Here is a 15,608-nt window from a genome sequence, read left to right as displayed (position 1 = left end):
TAATACTTTGAGGTCAGGTGGAGGGAATTTTATTCCACTTTCCGCAAAATTTCTCAGTGTAGGGGCTGGGGGACCTGGTCTGCCAGCCCCCTGAAAGGCTCTCCTTTTTCGTTTACCCTCGGGGGCCACCAGTCGCACGGCGCCCCAGCACCCCGCCGCGTGCGCGCCCTCGGAGCAGCCCAGCCCCGGGTGGACCGCGGAGACGCGGTCTCTGGAGCCGGGTTCGTCCCGCCTCCCGCATCACGTGCGCGAGGATGCTAACTTCCCCCTCCTCCTCCCGCGGCGTCCCCTCCGCCTCCGCGGCCTCCTTCTGCTGAGCGAGTGCGAGGCAGACTGCACGAGGGGGCGCGAGCAGGCGGGCGCAGCCGGAGCCCGCAGCCCTGGCGCCCGCCGCCGCCCGGAGCTCCGCAATATGCCGCCGCGGCCCTGTGGCTCTCGGCCATGGCGAGGCTCAGCCGGCGCGTCCCTTGCACCCTGCTCCTCGGCCTGGCCGCGGTGCTGCTGAAGGCGAGGCTGGTCCCCGCGGCCGCCAGAGCCGAGCTCAGCCGCTCCGACCTCAGCCTCATCCAGCAGCAGCAGCAGCAGCAACGGCAGCGGGAGGAAGCCGAGGAAGAGAGGCCGGAGGTGCCCGGGGTATCCTCTACAGCCGCTGCTCCAGGTAGGTCCCGGGAGCCCGGCCCTGCCTTTCCATCTCCGCCGGCGACTCTTCTGATTTCGCTGGCCGCCTCGCGCAATCCCTAGCCAGATGGTTTTCCATCGCCTGTCTGTACCCCCCTCCCCCTCCCCCTCCCCCTCCCCCCTCCCCAGCCTGCCTGCCCAGGACTGGGGCTTTGCTTTGGTTTCGGGAATCTGCCCTTTGGGTGATGAGCTTTCTGGTAAGCGCAGAGTACTGCAGTGGGGTGAGGAGGGGTCGGGAGGGATGGGATTGAAAGACTGCCTCGATTGATCCTTTTCTTCTCCCTTCCTGAATTTTCCCTCTGCCCTGGGGATGGTTGTGTGTACACACACACACACACACACACGGTTCTCAAATCCTTTTAGCCTGGGGATGATTTACACACACACATACACACACACGGTTCTCAAATCCTTTTAGCCTGGGGATGATTTACACACACACACACACACACACACACACACACACACACACACGGTTCTCACATCCCTTTAGCCTTCTGTTCTGTAACGCTTTCTCTCCTGGAGACTGAAGAATTTTGCGATAGACACCCACACACCCCTTTTCATCATCTGGCTCCGCCTGTATATTTAAATTTGGCTCTGGAGAAAAATCTTGATTTATTTTATTTATTTCTATCTCTTCTTATCCTGGGAATGGTTTTAAGGCAGTTTGCAAGAACGTCTTCCGTTTGATAAAAAATGAAGCAAAACAAAAATGAAATAGGAGTTTGTGATTGAAGGAAAGGGAAAAGGAGAGAGGGGGTGGTTGAGATCAAGTCTGTAGTGGATGTTGGTATAGCAAAGCCTGCCCCCAGAGAGGGGAGTCTCCTTACTTGTTAGTAGGAGGTAATGAGGCAGATTCTCCGCACTGTTCATTGAGGGTGAGGAAGTCCCTTTCAGTATCTGTGGCTGTAACAGTCCCTCCGTTCCTGCCTGATTCCCCTCCATTAAGGCTCCACCGGTAAGCAAAAAGCGGGATTGTCCATTTTAATAGCTTCTCCCCACCCCCCACCCCAGTTCCCTTCCCTCCTGTAGAAGCTGCCTGCTATTTGGAAAGAGAAAAAAGCCATTAGGTTTTTTTTTGGCAAGTGGACTAGGTTTCTACAAAACCAAAGTGAATTGTAACATTTATTTTTGCTTTAAAATCCTGCCTAGTAACATCATACAAGATGCCGAAAATGAGATTTTTGAAGAGTAGGATTCAGTATTTTTTTTTGTACTGCTTGTTCATCCTCAAAGAGCAGTACTCTGCCAACACCAGCTGCGATTCCTGACACAGCCAGGATGATTGGATTTATCAGAGTGCTCTGAGCAAAGGATGAAATCACCAAAGTGTGGAGGAAAGCATGTGTTTCTGACACCCTTTTATACCAATTAATAACACGAGCATGGCTGAAAGTCCTGAAAGGTGTGCAGAGTGTGGTGGTTTTCCTTCCTGGCTTTTTATAACTGACATTGCTAACCACAGGGTTTCAATGAGGCAGCTGTTAGACACAATGTTTACTGAATTTAAGGAAATGAGAGATAGGAGAGTGATTGAGAGCCTGTCTTCATGATTTCATAAATTACAGAACAGAAGTCTGAGAGTAGGGATGAATTATGGTTTGCAGTATATTTTTATTTGGATTTATCATCTTTCAGAAATATTAGTTACATGGGTTTTGACTACTGCCGTTGTGAAATAATATGAGAAACTTCTGTATCCTGCATGCATGTGAAAATATTTGCTTTCTGATATTTGTGATAGAATATTTTTGAAAAGGATTATTGGGGGGAAGAGCAGTTTTGGAACATATTTACCTATTAGACTAACGGAGATAAAGGAACCACTAGCCAACAGATCAGACTAGAGCCTAAAAAGTAATATGACTCTTGAATTTCCCTCAAAAACTCTAACCTCTCCAAGGCAGTGGCAACCAGGAGAGCAATTCAGTTGATTGCTGTTTTAGTTAGAGATATTGGGTTGCATCTCTGGAGAAGGGAACGGCAATGCACTCCAGTATTCTTGCTTGGAGAATCTTAGGGACAGAGAAGCCTGCCAGGCTACAGTCCATGGGGTCGCAAAGAGTCGGACACGTCTGAGCAACTAACACACACATTGGGTTGCATAATGAAACACAACCTGTAAACAAAGAAGTTAAAATATTCCTCTGAGCACATTGTGATCTAGATTGAACTGGTCTTCCTGCTTCAACCTTTGTTCCTCTACTTTCTGTTCTCCTCACGCAGTTAGTAATCTTTTAAAAAATATTAAATAGGACCATTTCAGCTCACAGTCCCACGGTGGCTTCCCATGGCTGTCACACTAGATGCCCAGACCCTGAAAATGGCCTTCAAAGGCCTAGATCCTCTGTGCCCACCTCATTCCTGTGTTCCTTGGCTCTCACCCTAACTGAGTGCTAGGGCCACACTGTCAATCTGCTTCTTCAGCTGGCAAGTGGGCTCTGGTGTGGCACCTTTACGCTTTTTGTTTTCTCTGCCTGGAGCTCTGGACCTTCACATTCACCAGATTTGCTCAGATATCACTGGAACAGAGACGCTTTTCTGACCACTATATTAAATAGCAACCTGCATGCCCTTTTCCTACTGATTCTCCTCCACGGCCTTTAATATCCTCAGCCTTTCTTGTAAACCTGTCTCCTCTTACTAGAATGTAAGCTGTCTGAGGGCATGAACTTTGCATTGTTCATTATTACATAGAATTATTACATATCTTTCTAGCACTTAGAAGAGCGTATGTGAGTCATAGGCACACATTAAGTTTTTTGAATGAATGAATAAAATGCTGGCATTGGGCATCTCTTTGACTTTGAGTTTGTGTTGTTTAACATCTTGTAAAATTCTTCACTGAAATTTAGCAGGGGCATATAAAAATAAATGGTAGGTAGAAATATTTATAGGAGGAGGTTATAAAGTGCATTTATCTTGGACTTTTAATTTTAGCTAATTTCACTGTTTATCTTAAGTTGACTGCAGACAACTTCTAGAACAATACTTAAGTTCAGTTTTTAGGTTCTGTCAAGAAGATTCTTTACCCAGGTGCACTTATAATTCTCTTATGACCTAGGAGGGTATTATATACCTTTAAATAGCTCTGACTGAGCCTGGTAGTTCTCTCTTTGCCTCTGTATGGTGCTTCTGATTTTTCAGACATTTGCCCTTCTCAGGCAAAATTTAGAAAACTAATAAGACATGTTTAGTGACTCGTATATGATTGAGCTTCATAAGTCCATATAGAAAAACTGAAAGTTGACTTTTACTTCAGATTTTATTATTTTCAAATTTTTTGTCATTTTATATAGCTGAGAAATAAGAAAGTGTTGTTAAAAGAAGTTGAATATGAGATTTATAAAATCAAGGTATAAAAACAAATCTTTGTTATCTCATTAACTTCTAAAACATCATCCTCAAAGTAGGGAGAAAAAAGACGAAAGTTGAGATATGTTTTCTCTAGTGTCTACAGCCGCTCTGATTTCTCCCTCTGCACCAGTAATTATTAGAAATAAATATTTGAGGGATGAGGGAAGAATTAATTTGAGGGTTGGTAGTAACTGAAACAATAATATCATATCCAGTCTGATGGCCTATTAGATGGGAGGCGTACTGGGGGTTGGGGTGAGCAGAGCTGGAAAAATGACAAACCCCATTTCAGATTCTCCACGTGAAGTACAGACACAGGGAACCTCCACGGATTTTTATAAAAGTCTTCTGCATACAGTGAAAGCTTGCTGAGGGGTATGTTTTCACAGTATAAATGTATGTTTATACTGATACACTGTTTATATAAGTGATTGTGTGTTTCACTGACTCAGTTCAGTCGCTCAGTCGTGTCTGACTCTTTGCGACCCCATGGACTACAGCATGCTAGGCCTCCCTGTCAATCACCATCTCCCAGAGCTTGCTCAAACTCATGTCCATTGAGTCAGTGATGCCATCCAACCATCTCATCCTCTGTCATCCCCTTCTCCTCTCACCTTCAATCTTTCCCAGCATCAGGGTCTTTTCTAATGAGTCGACTCTTTGCATCAGGTGGCCAAAGTATTGAAGCTTCAGCATCAGTCCTACCAATGAATATTCAGGACTGATCTCCTTTAGGATTGACTGGTTTGATCTCCTTGCAGTCCAAGGGACTCTCAAGAGTCTTCTCCAACATCATGTTTCAAAAGTATCAATTTGTCGGTGCTCAACTTTCTATATGGTCCTACTCTCATATCCGTACGTGATTACTAGAAAAACCATAGCTTTGACTATATGGTCCTTTGTTGGCAAAGTAATGTCTCTGATTTTTAATATGCTGTCTAGGTTTGTCATAGCTTTTCTTCCAAGGAGCAAGTGTCTTTTAATTTCATGGCTGCAGTCACCAACTGCAGTGGTTTTGGAGCCCAAGAAAATAAAGTCTGTCACTATTTCCATTGTTTCTCCATCTATTTGCCATGAAGTGATGGGGCTGGATGCCATGATCTTCGTTTTTTGAATGTTGAGTTTTAAGCCAGCTTTTTCACTCTCCTCTTTCATTTTCATAGAGAGACTCTTTAGTTCCTCTTCACTTTCTGCCATAAGGGTGGTGTCATCTGCATATCTGAGGTTATTGGTATTTCTCCTGGCAATCTTGGTTCCAGCTTGTGCTTCCTCCAGCCCAGCGTTTCTCATGATGTACTCTGCATATAAGTTAAATAAGCAGGGTGACAATATACAGCCTTGATGTACTCCTTTCCCGATTTAGAACCAGTCCAGTTCCATGCCCAGTTCTAACTGTTGCTTCTTGACCTGCATACAGGTTTCTCAAGAGGCAGGTCAGGTGGTCTGGTATTCTCATCTCTTGAAGAATTTTCCACAGTTTGTTGTGATCCACACAGTAAAAGGCATTAGCGTAATCAATGAAGCAGATGTTTTTCTGGAACTCTCTTGCTTTTTCTATGATCCACCAGATGTTGGCAATTTGCTCTTTGGTTCCTCCACCTTTTCTAAATCCAGCTTGAACATCTGAAGTTCTCAATTCACACACTGTTGAAGCCTTGCTTGGAGAATTTTGAGCATTACTTTGCTAGTGTGTGAGATGAGTGCACAGTTGTGCAGTAGTTTGAACATTCTTTGGCATTATCTTTCTTTGGGATTGGATGAAAACTGACCTTTTCCAGTCCTATGGCCACTGCTGAGATTTCCCAATTTGCTGGCCTTTTGAGTATAGCACTTTAACAGCATCATCTTTTAGGACTTGAAATAGCTCAGCTGAAATTCCATCACCTCCATTAGCTTTGCTCATAGTGATGCTTCCCTAAGGCCCACTTCACTTCGCACTCCAGGATATCTGGCTATAGGTCAGTGATCATACCATCATGGTTATCTATGTCATTAAGATCTTTTTAGTGTAGTTCGTCTGTGTATTCTTGCCACCTCTTCTTAGTATCTTCTGCTTCTGTTAGGTCCATACCATTTCACTGATAAGTAGTTTTAAACCTTTTATCTTGGAAAATGTCAAATACATAGAAAGTAAACAGGATAGTATTCATAAAGCCATACCCATCACCCAGCTTTAACAGTGATCAAATTCTGCTGTCCATGTTTCCTTCACAGTTCCATCCATTTCTACTATGTGGGATTTGGGGGAAGTGGAGAGATAAAATGTATTAAAATGGACATAACTAAACTGCACACTTTTTAAACAATAAGCTAGTTTATTAGGTGGGGAAAGTGGTGTTTGATTTAGAGTTGCCACATTTTATGTATATATATATATATTTTTTTTTTAAATTGACATTAAAATTTCATCATCACTCTAGTTTTGTCTTGCAAAAAATTCAAAAGTCATTTTCAAGTTAGCATATGATCATATACATTTTGTAAATATTAGTTTAAAAATATCAAAAGTCATAAAATGAAAAAAAGAAAGAACTATAGGAGCTACTTATTGGACATCCATATTTCAGATTCTGGTAGTAACATAAACTGTAGTCTCTTGGCAAACGGATATACCCCTGTAAGCATTACCCCTGTCAAGACAGAAAACATTTATATCACCTTAGAAAGTTCCCTCATGCCCCCTTCTCGGGCAGTCTTTGACCCTGACCTGTTGACAACTGTTTTGATTGTTCTTGTCATTAATTTTATGTTTTCTAGACCTTCATAAAATAGAAGCATATAGCATGTACTTCTTTGTCTAGCTTCTTATCTAAGTCTACTTTCCAGCGGTTTCATCCATGTTGTTGCTTGTTCAGTAGTTTATTCCTTTATACTGCTGAGTAGTATTCCATTGTGTGAATTATTGCAGTTTGATTTATCACTTTTATTGAAGGATGTTTGGGTTATTTCAGTTTTAGCCATTATAAATGAAGCTGCTTCATTCTTGTACTTTTAAAGTTAAAACCTTTTTTATATTCTATATAGCTGGGACCTATTTAACTTAATAAAATTTAAAAATAGTGAAATTCAGTATAGAATATTACTGTATACTTTTTATTATGTTCAAAAAACTTGATTTAAACTTCTTGATTTAAGCAAACCTGTTTGAAATCTCCCATCCATGAAGGCGGAGAAAGCAATGGCACCCCACTCCAGTACTCTTGCCAGGAGAATCCCATGGATGGAGGAGCCTGGTAGGCTGCCGTCCATGGGGTCTCTAGGAGTCGGACATGACTGAAGGACTTCACTTTACCTTTTCATTTTCATGCATTGGAGAAGGAAATGGCAACCCACTCCAGTGTTCTTCCCTGGAGAATCCCAGGGACGGGGAGCCTGGTGGGCTGCCGTCTATGGGGTCGCACAGAGTCGGACACGACTGAAGCGACTTAGCAGCAGCAGCAGCATCCATGAAGGCATTTGTTTAGATTTTTTTTTCTTTTCAAGGAATTTGAAAATCAGTAGAAGTAGGACTAGACAATGACTGTTTTATCTAAAGTACTCATGCTTTGAAGGCCATAATCCCAGATGAAGTAATTATGATTTCTTTCCAGGATTTTAATCACCAAAGGGAGCTATTTCTTGGTGTTGATTACAGGTTGAAAACTCATGCCATTGTGTTGAATTTCAGTCTAGTTTGTTTCAGTGATGGTTTTTCGTTGTTCTTAATGTGCCTGCACAGAAACTATGAAATATTTTTCGGAAGCAAAACTCTTCCACCTAAGTATATAAACATTGAACTTGAGTCTCCTTCAACGGTCTGTTTGACTAGGTTAGTGGCAGTATTGTCATTCATTGACTTGGTTTAGTGTAATGTGTCCTAATTTCTTTTTCCTAGCCAAGTTGCCTTCACTAGGAAATGGATACAAGGTTTTCCATCTGCTGTTGGTAAAAAAGTATGCTTTGTAGTTACCTGGAAAATTCTAAAACTATGAAAGCTGTGTGCATTGTAGTGAAATATATAATAATCTTAAGAAAATAGCTTTTATTTGCTTTGAAGATTCTGTTTGGAGATGTCTTTGTAATTGCCCTTTTGTGTAAGCACAATATGTCCAAGACATACCAGATTCTGTGCCTCTTACATGTATTTTTTTTATGACTGGATTATAAGGACTAGGCAGTATTCTTAACTACTTGTTGCTGATATCTGTGAGTGTAAAGGCCAGTTCTTTTGGACCTGAAATGAGAAGTGATTTTTGGGTGCCATTTCATGTAGGGTAGAGGGTGTCAGTGAAGTGAAGCCAAAGTTGCTCAGTCGTGTCCCGATTCTTTGTGATCACATAGATGGTAGCCTGCCAGGCTCCTCTGTCCATGGAATTATCTAGGCAAGAATATGGGAGTGGATAGCTGTTCCCTTCTCCAGGGCATTGTCCCAACCCAGGGACTGAACCCAGGTCTCCCTCACTGCAGACAGATTCTTTACCAGCTGAGCCATCAAGGAAGCCCAGAGGGTGTCGAGGAAAGAGCAATGCTTGTTTCAGATCTGCTCCAATGACCTAGTGAACGGCGACTGTAGAGTGTCTCAGCAGTGTCTTGGGCTTCTCTGAAGCCTTAAGTTGGTAATGCCTGTTAATCTCTCCATGTTAAGCTTCTCTGTCTTACATGGAAACTAAGATTTTAAATTAATTTAATTATATGTGACCAAGATTTCAATTGCTATTTACTGTGCTTTTTTTTTTCTCAACTAGGTTTCTATATCATAACGCTTGAGGGGCTAATTTGAAATTAAACGTTTGCCAGTTATCATCAGTTATTGTACCTAGTTTAGTTTTGTTTCTGTTCAGTAGAGAAATAGCATTTATAAACTATATACTTTTAATTCACTCATTAGTTATGCTGAAATTTAGAACACTCATATAGCTAAGCCAATGGCAGTTCGGGTTACCTGTGGACCTAAATACTAGTTGGGCTTTCATTGACCACTTGACTAGTTGGAAGCTGGTTGAAATATCCAGCCTCAACCCAAGGCTTATACTGTGAGGCCTTTGGGTTACCTCGGTGGTAAATGCTTCAAGGAGGTTGTAGAATTTCATATCCATTGTCTTAATATCAGTGTCCCTGGTTTTATTCATACCTACCTATTCCAATTCTTTTTTGTAACAGAAATATGATACAACAGAAACAGAATGAGAGATGGATGATTTGTTTTTTCTAATGGGTTAACTATAACCAGGAATTGAAGCTACAAAGGTCCTGGATTTTGTGACCTCTTCCACCCTTGCCTGTCTCCCCACCCTGCCCCCACCAGCAGTATTTTTAGAAATGATAGAAATTAATCTACCTGCAGTGTGGGAGACCCATGTTTATCCGTGGATCAGGAAGATGCCCTGGAGAAAGGAACGGCTATCCACTCCCATGTTCTTGCCTAGAGAATTCCATGGACAGAGGAGCCTGGCGGGCTACAATCCATGGGGTCGCAGAGAGTCAGACATGACTGAGTGACTAACCCTAGGTTAAAGCTGTCAAAATATGGCTGTATATAGTTAAAATTTAAGACTTCTTGGAATTGTTGGCTCTTAGAACTGGGATGAGGTAGAAATGACCTTCTCCTAAGTGCTTTGCTTTGGCTGTATTTGAAAAGTATATGACATAAGCTGGAACACTTTTTTTTTTAAATCTAGTAATTTGTAAATCTTTTTTTAAAAAAGAGTTATTTTTTAATTGAAATATCATTGATTTACTATGTTATATGTTTCAGGTGTACAACTATAGTGATTCACAATTCTTAAAGGTTATATACTCCATTTATAGTTATTATATTCTCTGTGCTGTACAATACATTCTTCTAGCTTATTTATCTAATACACTAGTTTTTGCCTCTTAAATCCTTAACCCTGTCTTCCCTCTGCCCCATAATCATTAGTTTGTTCTCTATATCTGAAGTACTATAATAGTTTTTATTTATTCTTATTTTTAAATTTTTATTGATGTATAGCTACTTTATAATATTGTGTTAGTTTTTGGTGTACAGCAAACTGATTCAGTTTTATATATATATACATATATCTGTACACACACACACACACACGTGGCTCAGACAGTAAAGAATCTGCAAGGTGGGAGACCCAGGTTCGATCTCTAGGTCAGGAAGATCCCCTGGGAAAGGGTGTGGCTACTCATACCAGTATTCTTGCCTGGAGAATTCCATGGAGAGAGAGGAGTCTGGCCGATTACAGTCCATGGGGTTGCAAATAGTCAGACACGACTGAGCACCTAACTCTTTCACATACATCCAAATATCTGTATCCATATATATATATATATATATTTATGGGTGTGTGTGCTAAGTCACTTCAGTCATGTCTGGCTCTTTGCGACCCTGTGGACTGTAGCCCGCCAGTCTCCTCTGTCCATGGGATTCTCCTGGCAAGAATACTGGAGTAGGTTGCCATTTCCTCCTCCAGGGCATCTTCCTGACCCAGGGATCAAACCGCATCTCCTGCAGCTTCTTCATTGCAGGTGGATTCTTTACTATCTGAGCCACCAGGGAAGGCCGTATATATACACACATATATTATATGTTCTTTTTCCGATTTTTTTCCATTATAGGTCATTAACAAGATATTGAATATAGTTCCTGTGCTATGCAGGAGGTCCTTGTTGTATATCTGTTTTATATATAGTAGTGTGTATATGTTACTCCCAAATTCCTATTTTATCCCTTCTCACCGTCTTTCCCCTTTTTAACTATGTTTTTTTCCCCTAGATCTGTGGATCTCTTTCTGTTTTATAAATAGGTTCATTTGTGTCATAAGTGATCCCATGATATTTCTCTTTCTCTGGTAAACTTCACTTCATATGATAATCTCCAGGTCCCACATCCACATCTTAGAAATTGTGGTACCACCTGGCAGATACAAAGCCTGATAAAACTGTTACTTAAGGATAATTTGATTTTCTTCACAGCAAATATGACAAAGATAAGTGAGCTCTTTCCCTACCAACGAATTCACTTTTGTGAATCAGAAGAGTCAAAAAAATGTATTTTTAAATTGCTTCTATGCCATGGTATTTCAGATAGGAAAGAAATACCTATCTGAATTTCTTTACTGATTGTAGAGAAATGGTGAATCTTCTTGGTGAAGATTGGTGAATTTTCTTCTCCCCTGGTATGTGTAAAGGGACTCACTGTCCCTTACACTTATATGGCAGAGGTTCTAGGAAACCAGTGCAGGATGTAATGAGCAGCCTGCCATTAATTACGCAGTCTGCAGTACCTAGTGTTGAGATCAGCTGTACAATTTTCAAAGGAATCCTTGACCCCCAAAACGTTAAGAAAACCTGCAATGGTTAATTAGGCCTTTGTAAGTAGACTCAATAAGAATAAAGATAACATTCAGACTCAGATAACATTTTTGTGTTTCTTTTTTAATATGTAAAGTTCCTATTATTGTGTGTATGTGATGGGTAAAACCAGAGTTTCAGTGACATAACCAATCCTGCCAGAGGCCTTAACCCTTAAAGGAACTGACCACTTGGGATGCATGTCCCCTGGCTGATTCTCTCAACCTTTAGCTTTTCCATTCTGTTTGTAGAATGGCTACCAAAAAGCAACAGTTGTCTTTTTGAATTAATTTATCCTTGGTTACACTGAGTCTTCATGGCTGAGCTCAGGCTTTGTCTCATTGCAGCCAGTGGGAGCTGCTCTCTGGTTGTGGTGCACAGGCTTATCCAACAGTGGCTTCCCTTGTTGCACAGCACAGGCTCTAGGAATGGGGGCTTCAGTAGTTGTGGTGCATGGGCTCAGTTGCCCCGCAGCGTGTGGAATCTTCCCGGACCAGCGATCGAACTATGTCCCCTACACTAGCAGGCGAATTCTTATCCACTGTACCGCCAGGGAAGTCCCACGTTCATCTTTTGATAAACCACATGACTTTGAATTGTTTTGCATCCAGGTTTCATTATATAATAACCTGGTGGGATATCTTATACCTGAAAAAAGCCCTCTGTTCAGAATTTTTTGGCAGTCAACCCAGAAACTCTCTGCATTTTGGCTCTTGGCTCTTGCACTGAAGGATAGGGTCACAAACATTAAGTTAATAGTCTTAACAAGGGCTCTGATGACTTTGTGAGTCATCCAATCCCTCAGGCCTGATTATAAACTTCAATCAGTTTTAGCAGATGAGGGCCTGCCCTGGTTGTTATTAGTTTACTGAGAAGGCATTCATAAAAACCTAAGCTCTTTCCCACCTGCTGAAATAAGTATTAATCTTTGGTTTTTAAACAGTTTCTGGGTCAAAATAGTAATTTCAGCCTACTGTGGTTTAAGTCTGTGGTTTGAACTTGCTCTTTTTTATCACCAGTGCTGTTCTAGGCTTTCAGAATTAATATCATCTCTAAACTTTTTGAGACTCATATTTTCCTTACTGTTTTTGATTTACACCTCTGCTAGTTTCACTAATAACTGACTGCATTGGAAAAGCTAGACGCTACAAAGAGTGAATTACAGAGTGATTCCTTGTTTTGAGAAGTGGCTTAATATTGCAAATTTTTTCTTTCATTTGAAAGTCCAAATGGCAAAATTTATGTTTCAACACATTCTGATGTTCCAAAGATAAATAATAGCATGTGTTGAGACTTGGAAAGCTAAAGCTTCGGAAAACAGTATGAGTGCACAGGCAGGGAGGTAAAAACAATGTAAGCTCCCCTGACAAATCTGGGTTTTTCTGTGGCCATTGTATATCCTGTATGTAAGGACTGACTCACAGACTAGAGCTCTATGCACAGTCTATGTGTGGGATCCTTTATGGATGCAGCAGCTTAGAGATCTGACAAAGAAAGAGGAAAATACGGTGACCCAAATTTATTCCCCTTTCTTTGCTATCAATATTCTTTGTCGATAGTGAAGTCTGAAGTTTGTGACTTTTGAATAATTTGCTATGCAGTAATTACATGATATTTTAAAGTTATACTTAAGTATTATTACAACCATAAAATATTTGATACTGTAACATGCAGATAATTAAAATGTCTTTATGTTCTAAAAAGTAAAAGTAGAAAAAGATTTTTTTCATTTAATATTCTCTCTTCTCACTCTCCCTTCTCACAAGGTGATCTCATCTACTCCAGTTGCTTTAAATACCATCTATATGCTAAGACTCCCCAGAGTGTACTTCTGAATATATCCACCAATTATTTTGACATCTTTATCTGGATAGATTTCAAGTTTTTCTGGTAAACCATGCCTAAGTCTGGATTCTTTATTTCTTACCACACCTTCCAGGATTAAAAAATCCTCTCCTTGCTTTTTTTTTTTTAACTGCAGTCCCCATGCTATACACTACCTTCCAGAACTTAAGTTAACTGGCAGCTTTTACCTTTCAACTACCTTCACCAGTCATCCTTGTTGTTAACTAAAAACTCCACTGTTACTAAGGTGCCCCTGTGACCAATAAGGAGAATTGAGGATGCTGTCCTTGCCACTTCCTTCTTCTCCTGGCCCATCACCAAACCCATCAAGTCTGTCTCCTAAATATTTCTCATCTGTTAACTTCTCTTCATCTTCACTGCCCCTCCCTCAGCCCAGGTTACTCTTAATGCTCTAGTTAGGTTCGCATATTGACTGGCCTCCCTGTGTCCATTCTTGGTGCTCGGAAATCCATGCCCTAGAGCAACGATGGAGACCATCCACCCACACCCTGACAATAGCGGTTATTCTATTTTTAAGTACAAACCTGACCAGGCTTCCCAAGACATTGAGAACCAATAACCTGTGTGTAAGAGTCTGCATGCTTTCCTACCCAGTCTCAGCTCCAGCTTCTCTCCCACTTCATCACTACACTCCAGCCCTCTGTGCCTTGAGTGTGACAGGTTTTGTACCTCAGGACCTTTGCAGGTTGTTTCTCTGCTTGCAGTACTTCCCTGCTCCAACATGCATACACATTCTCCCCCTGCCCCCACCCCCCCACCCCCCCGGCTAATTTCATCCAAACTTCCAGCATTAGCTTAAGTGCTACTTCGCTGGATTTTCTTTGGCTTTCCAGTCTGAACTAGGTTCCCCTGCTATTATGTGCTCTCATGAGCATTTTGTAATTGCTCAGGGTGTGTAGTTGAGCTGTAGCTAGGCACCTTAATTCCTAGCTAGGCATCTTGTTCCATATTTGTCCTCACCTCCATATTGGAAGCCAGATGAGGCCAGTTGCAGTAATTGTTTTGGTTGAGGCCATATCTTGTATAAATAGTCATTGAGTGAAAAAAATAATAACTCTACGTGGATAAATATTTGTGCACTTGAGTATCTTCTTTCATTCCCTAGCCTGAGTGGGCTTCTCTAGAGAATATATATATGAAAAGAATATTATATAGGGAAAAGGCTGTAGTGTTGCAGAATGAAGTGGCCAAAGTATGCAGATTTTGGATCAAGAGCAATGTTGGCTTTGAAAAAAATATATTGAAAGAGGAACTGATATTTATTTGCATTTAACTCAACATATGTTAGTTGCTGCTAAGTCGTTTCAGTTGTGGCCGACTCTGTGCGACCCCATAGACAGAAGCCCACCAGGCTCTCCCGCCCCTGGGATTCTCCAGGCAAGAACACTGGAGTGGGTTGCCATTGCCTTCTCCAATGCATGAAAGTGAAAAGGGAAAGTGAAGTCGCTCAGTCATGTCCGACTCTTCACGACCCCATGGACTGCAGCCTACCAGGCTCCTCCGTCCATGGGATTTTCCAGGCAAGAGTACTGGAGTGGGGTGCCATTGCCTTCTCCGAGTTTATATATGGAGCTACAGATAACCTACAAGATTCCTACAGTAACTGATTTCATTCATTTTTTTTCTTTTTTTCCTTTTTTAAACAAAACTCTTTCCTTTAATTCCTCTTTATTTCATATTCCTAACGGCTCACCATTCCATACTGTTATGAAGAAAAAGACCATAGGTCTTCCACTGTGCTCACATTTCTTGAAGACCAGACTGATGTGCGTACTTCTTTCTAAATAAAGAAATTGAATTCAGGATTCAAACATAAGCCCCATTTCTATGAGTTTAGATCTGCTGTAACCTAGCAGAGACTTTATCTTGCTTCTGCACTGATATACAGCCGAAATACTTTCCCCTGCAGTTGGCAGTGAGATGTTGCCCCCTTGACCAACTTGTGCTCTTTTTTTAACATCTCAGTTCTCCACATGAACACAACACCGAGAGCTGTGTCTTGATGTCTCTTGTAACCTCCCTCTCCCATCTGGGCCAAACCGTTGGCCATTTCCCCAGTCTGTCTCGGAAACAACCTGGCTTCTCTTCTTTCCTCTTCAGTGACCCCAAATTTCATTTCCACACCCCACCACAAGGCAGTGAGTGATTTAAAATTTGTTAATGATTGTGGTTGTACCATCTGAATTGTACTTTAAAGAAATGTAATGCACGTAGCAGTTGCCTGGTTTTCTGCTAAATCAGAAAGTTTAAGAAAAACTAATAGGAATTTTATGTATTCATGAACTTTTTCTCCATTAAGATACTCCAAAGGTGTATTCATAGCAAGAGGCCATTTAACTGACATTATGTAAGCATGAGAAAAGTTCTCACACTTGTGTGTGTGA

At 41.4% G+C, this 15,608-nt stretch overlaps 1 protein-coding gene across 1 annotated transcript in view; it reads left to right on the top strand.

The window, feature by feature from the left end:
• The first annotated feature begins 301 nt into the window (after positions 1 to 301).
• FAM171B (family with sequence similarity 171 member B) overlaps positions 302 to 15,608 on the top strand; it is a 76,132-nt gene continuing 60,825 nt past the window's right edge. The window contains exon 1 of the mRNA XM_081579443.1: positions 302 to 658. Coding sequence (XP_081435569.1) covers positions 442 to 658 — 217 coding nt within the window. The 5' untranslated portion in view covers positions 302 to 441. The remainder of the gene's footprint in view (positions 659 to 15,608) is intronic.

This window comes from Giraffa tippelskirchi, chromosome 3 (assembly GCF_054371585.1).
Source record: "Giraffa tippelskirchi isolate mGirTip1 chromosome 3, T2T-mGirTip1v1.2.pri, whole genome shotgun sequence".
NCBI lineage: Eukaryota > Metazoa > Chordata > Mammalia > Artiodactyla > Giraffidae > Giraffa > Giraffa tippelskirchi.
The sequence above is the reverse complement of the archived record's forward strand: the minus strand, read 5'-3'. Positions and strand labels throughout refer to the sequence as shown.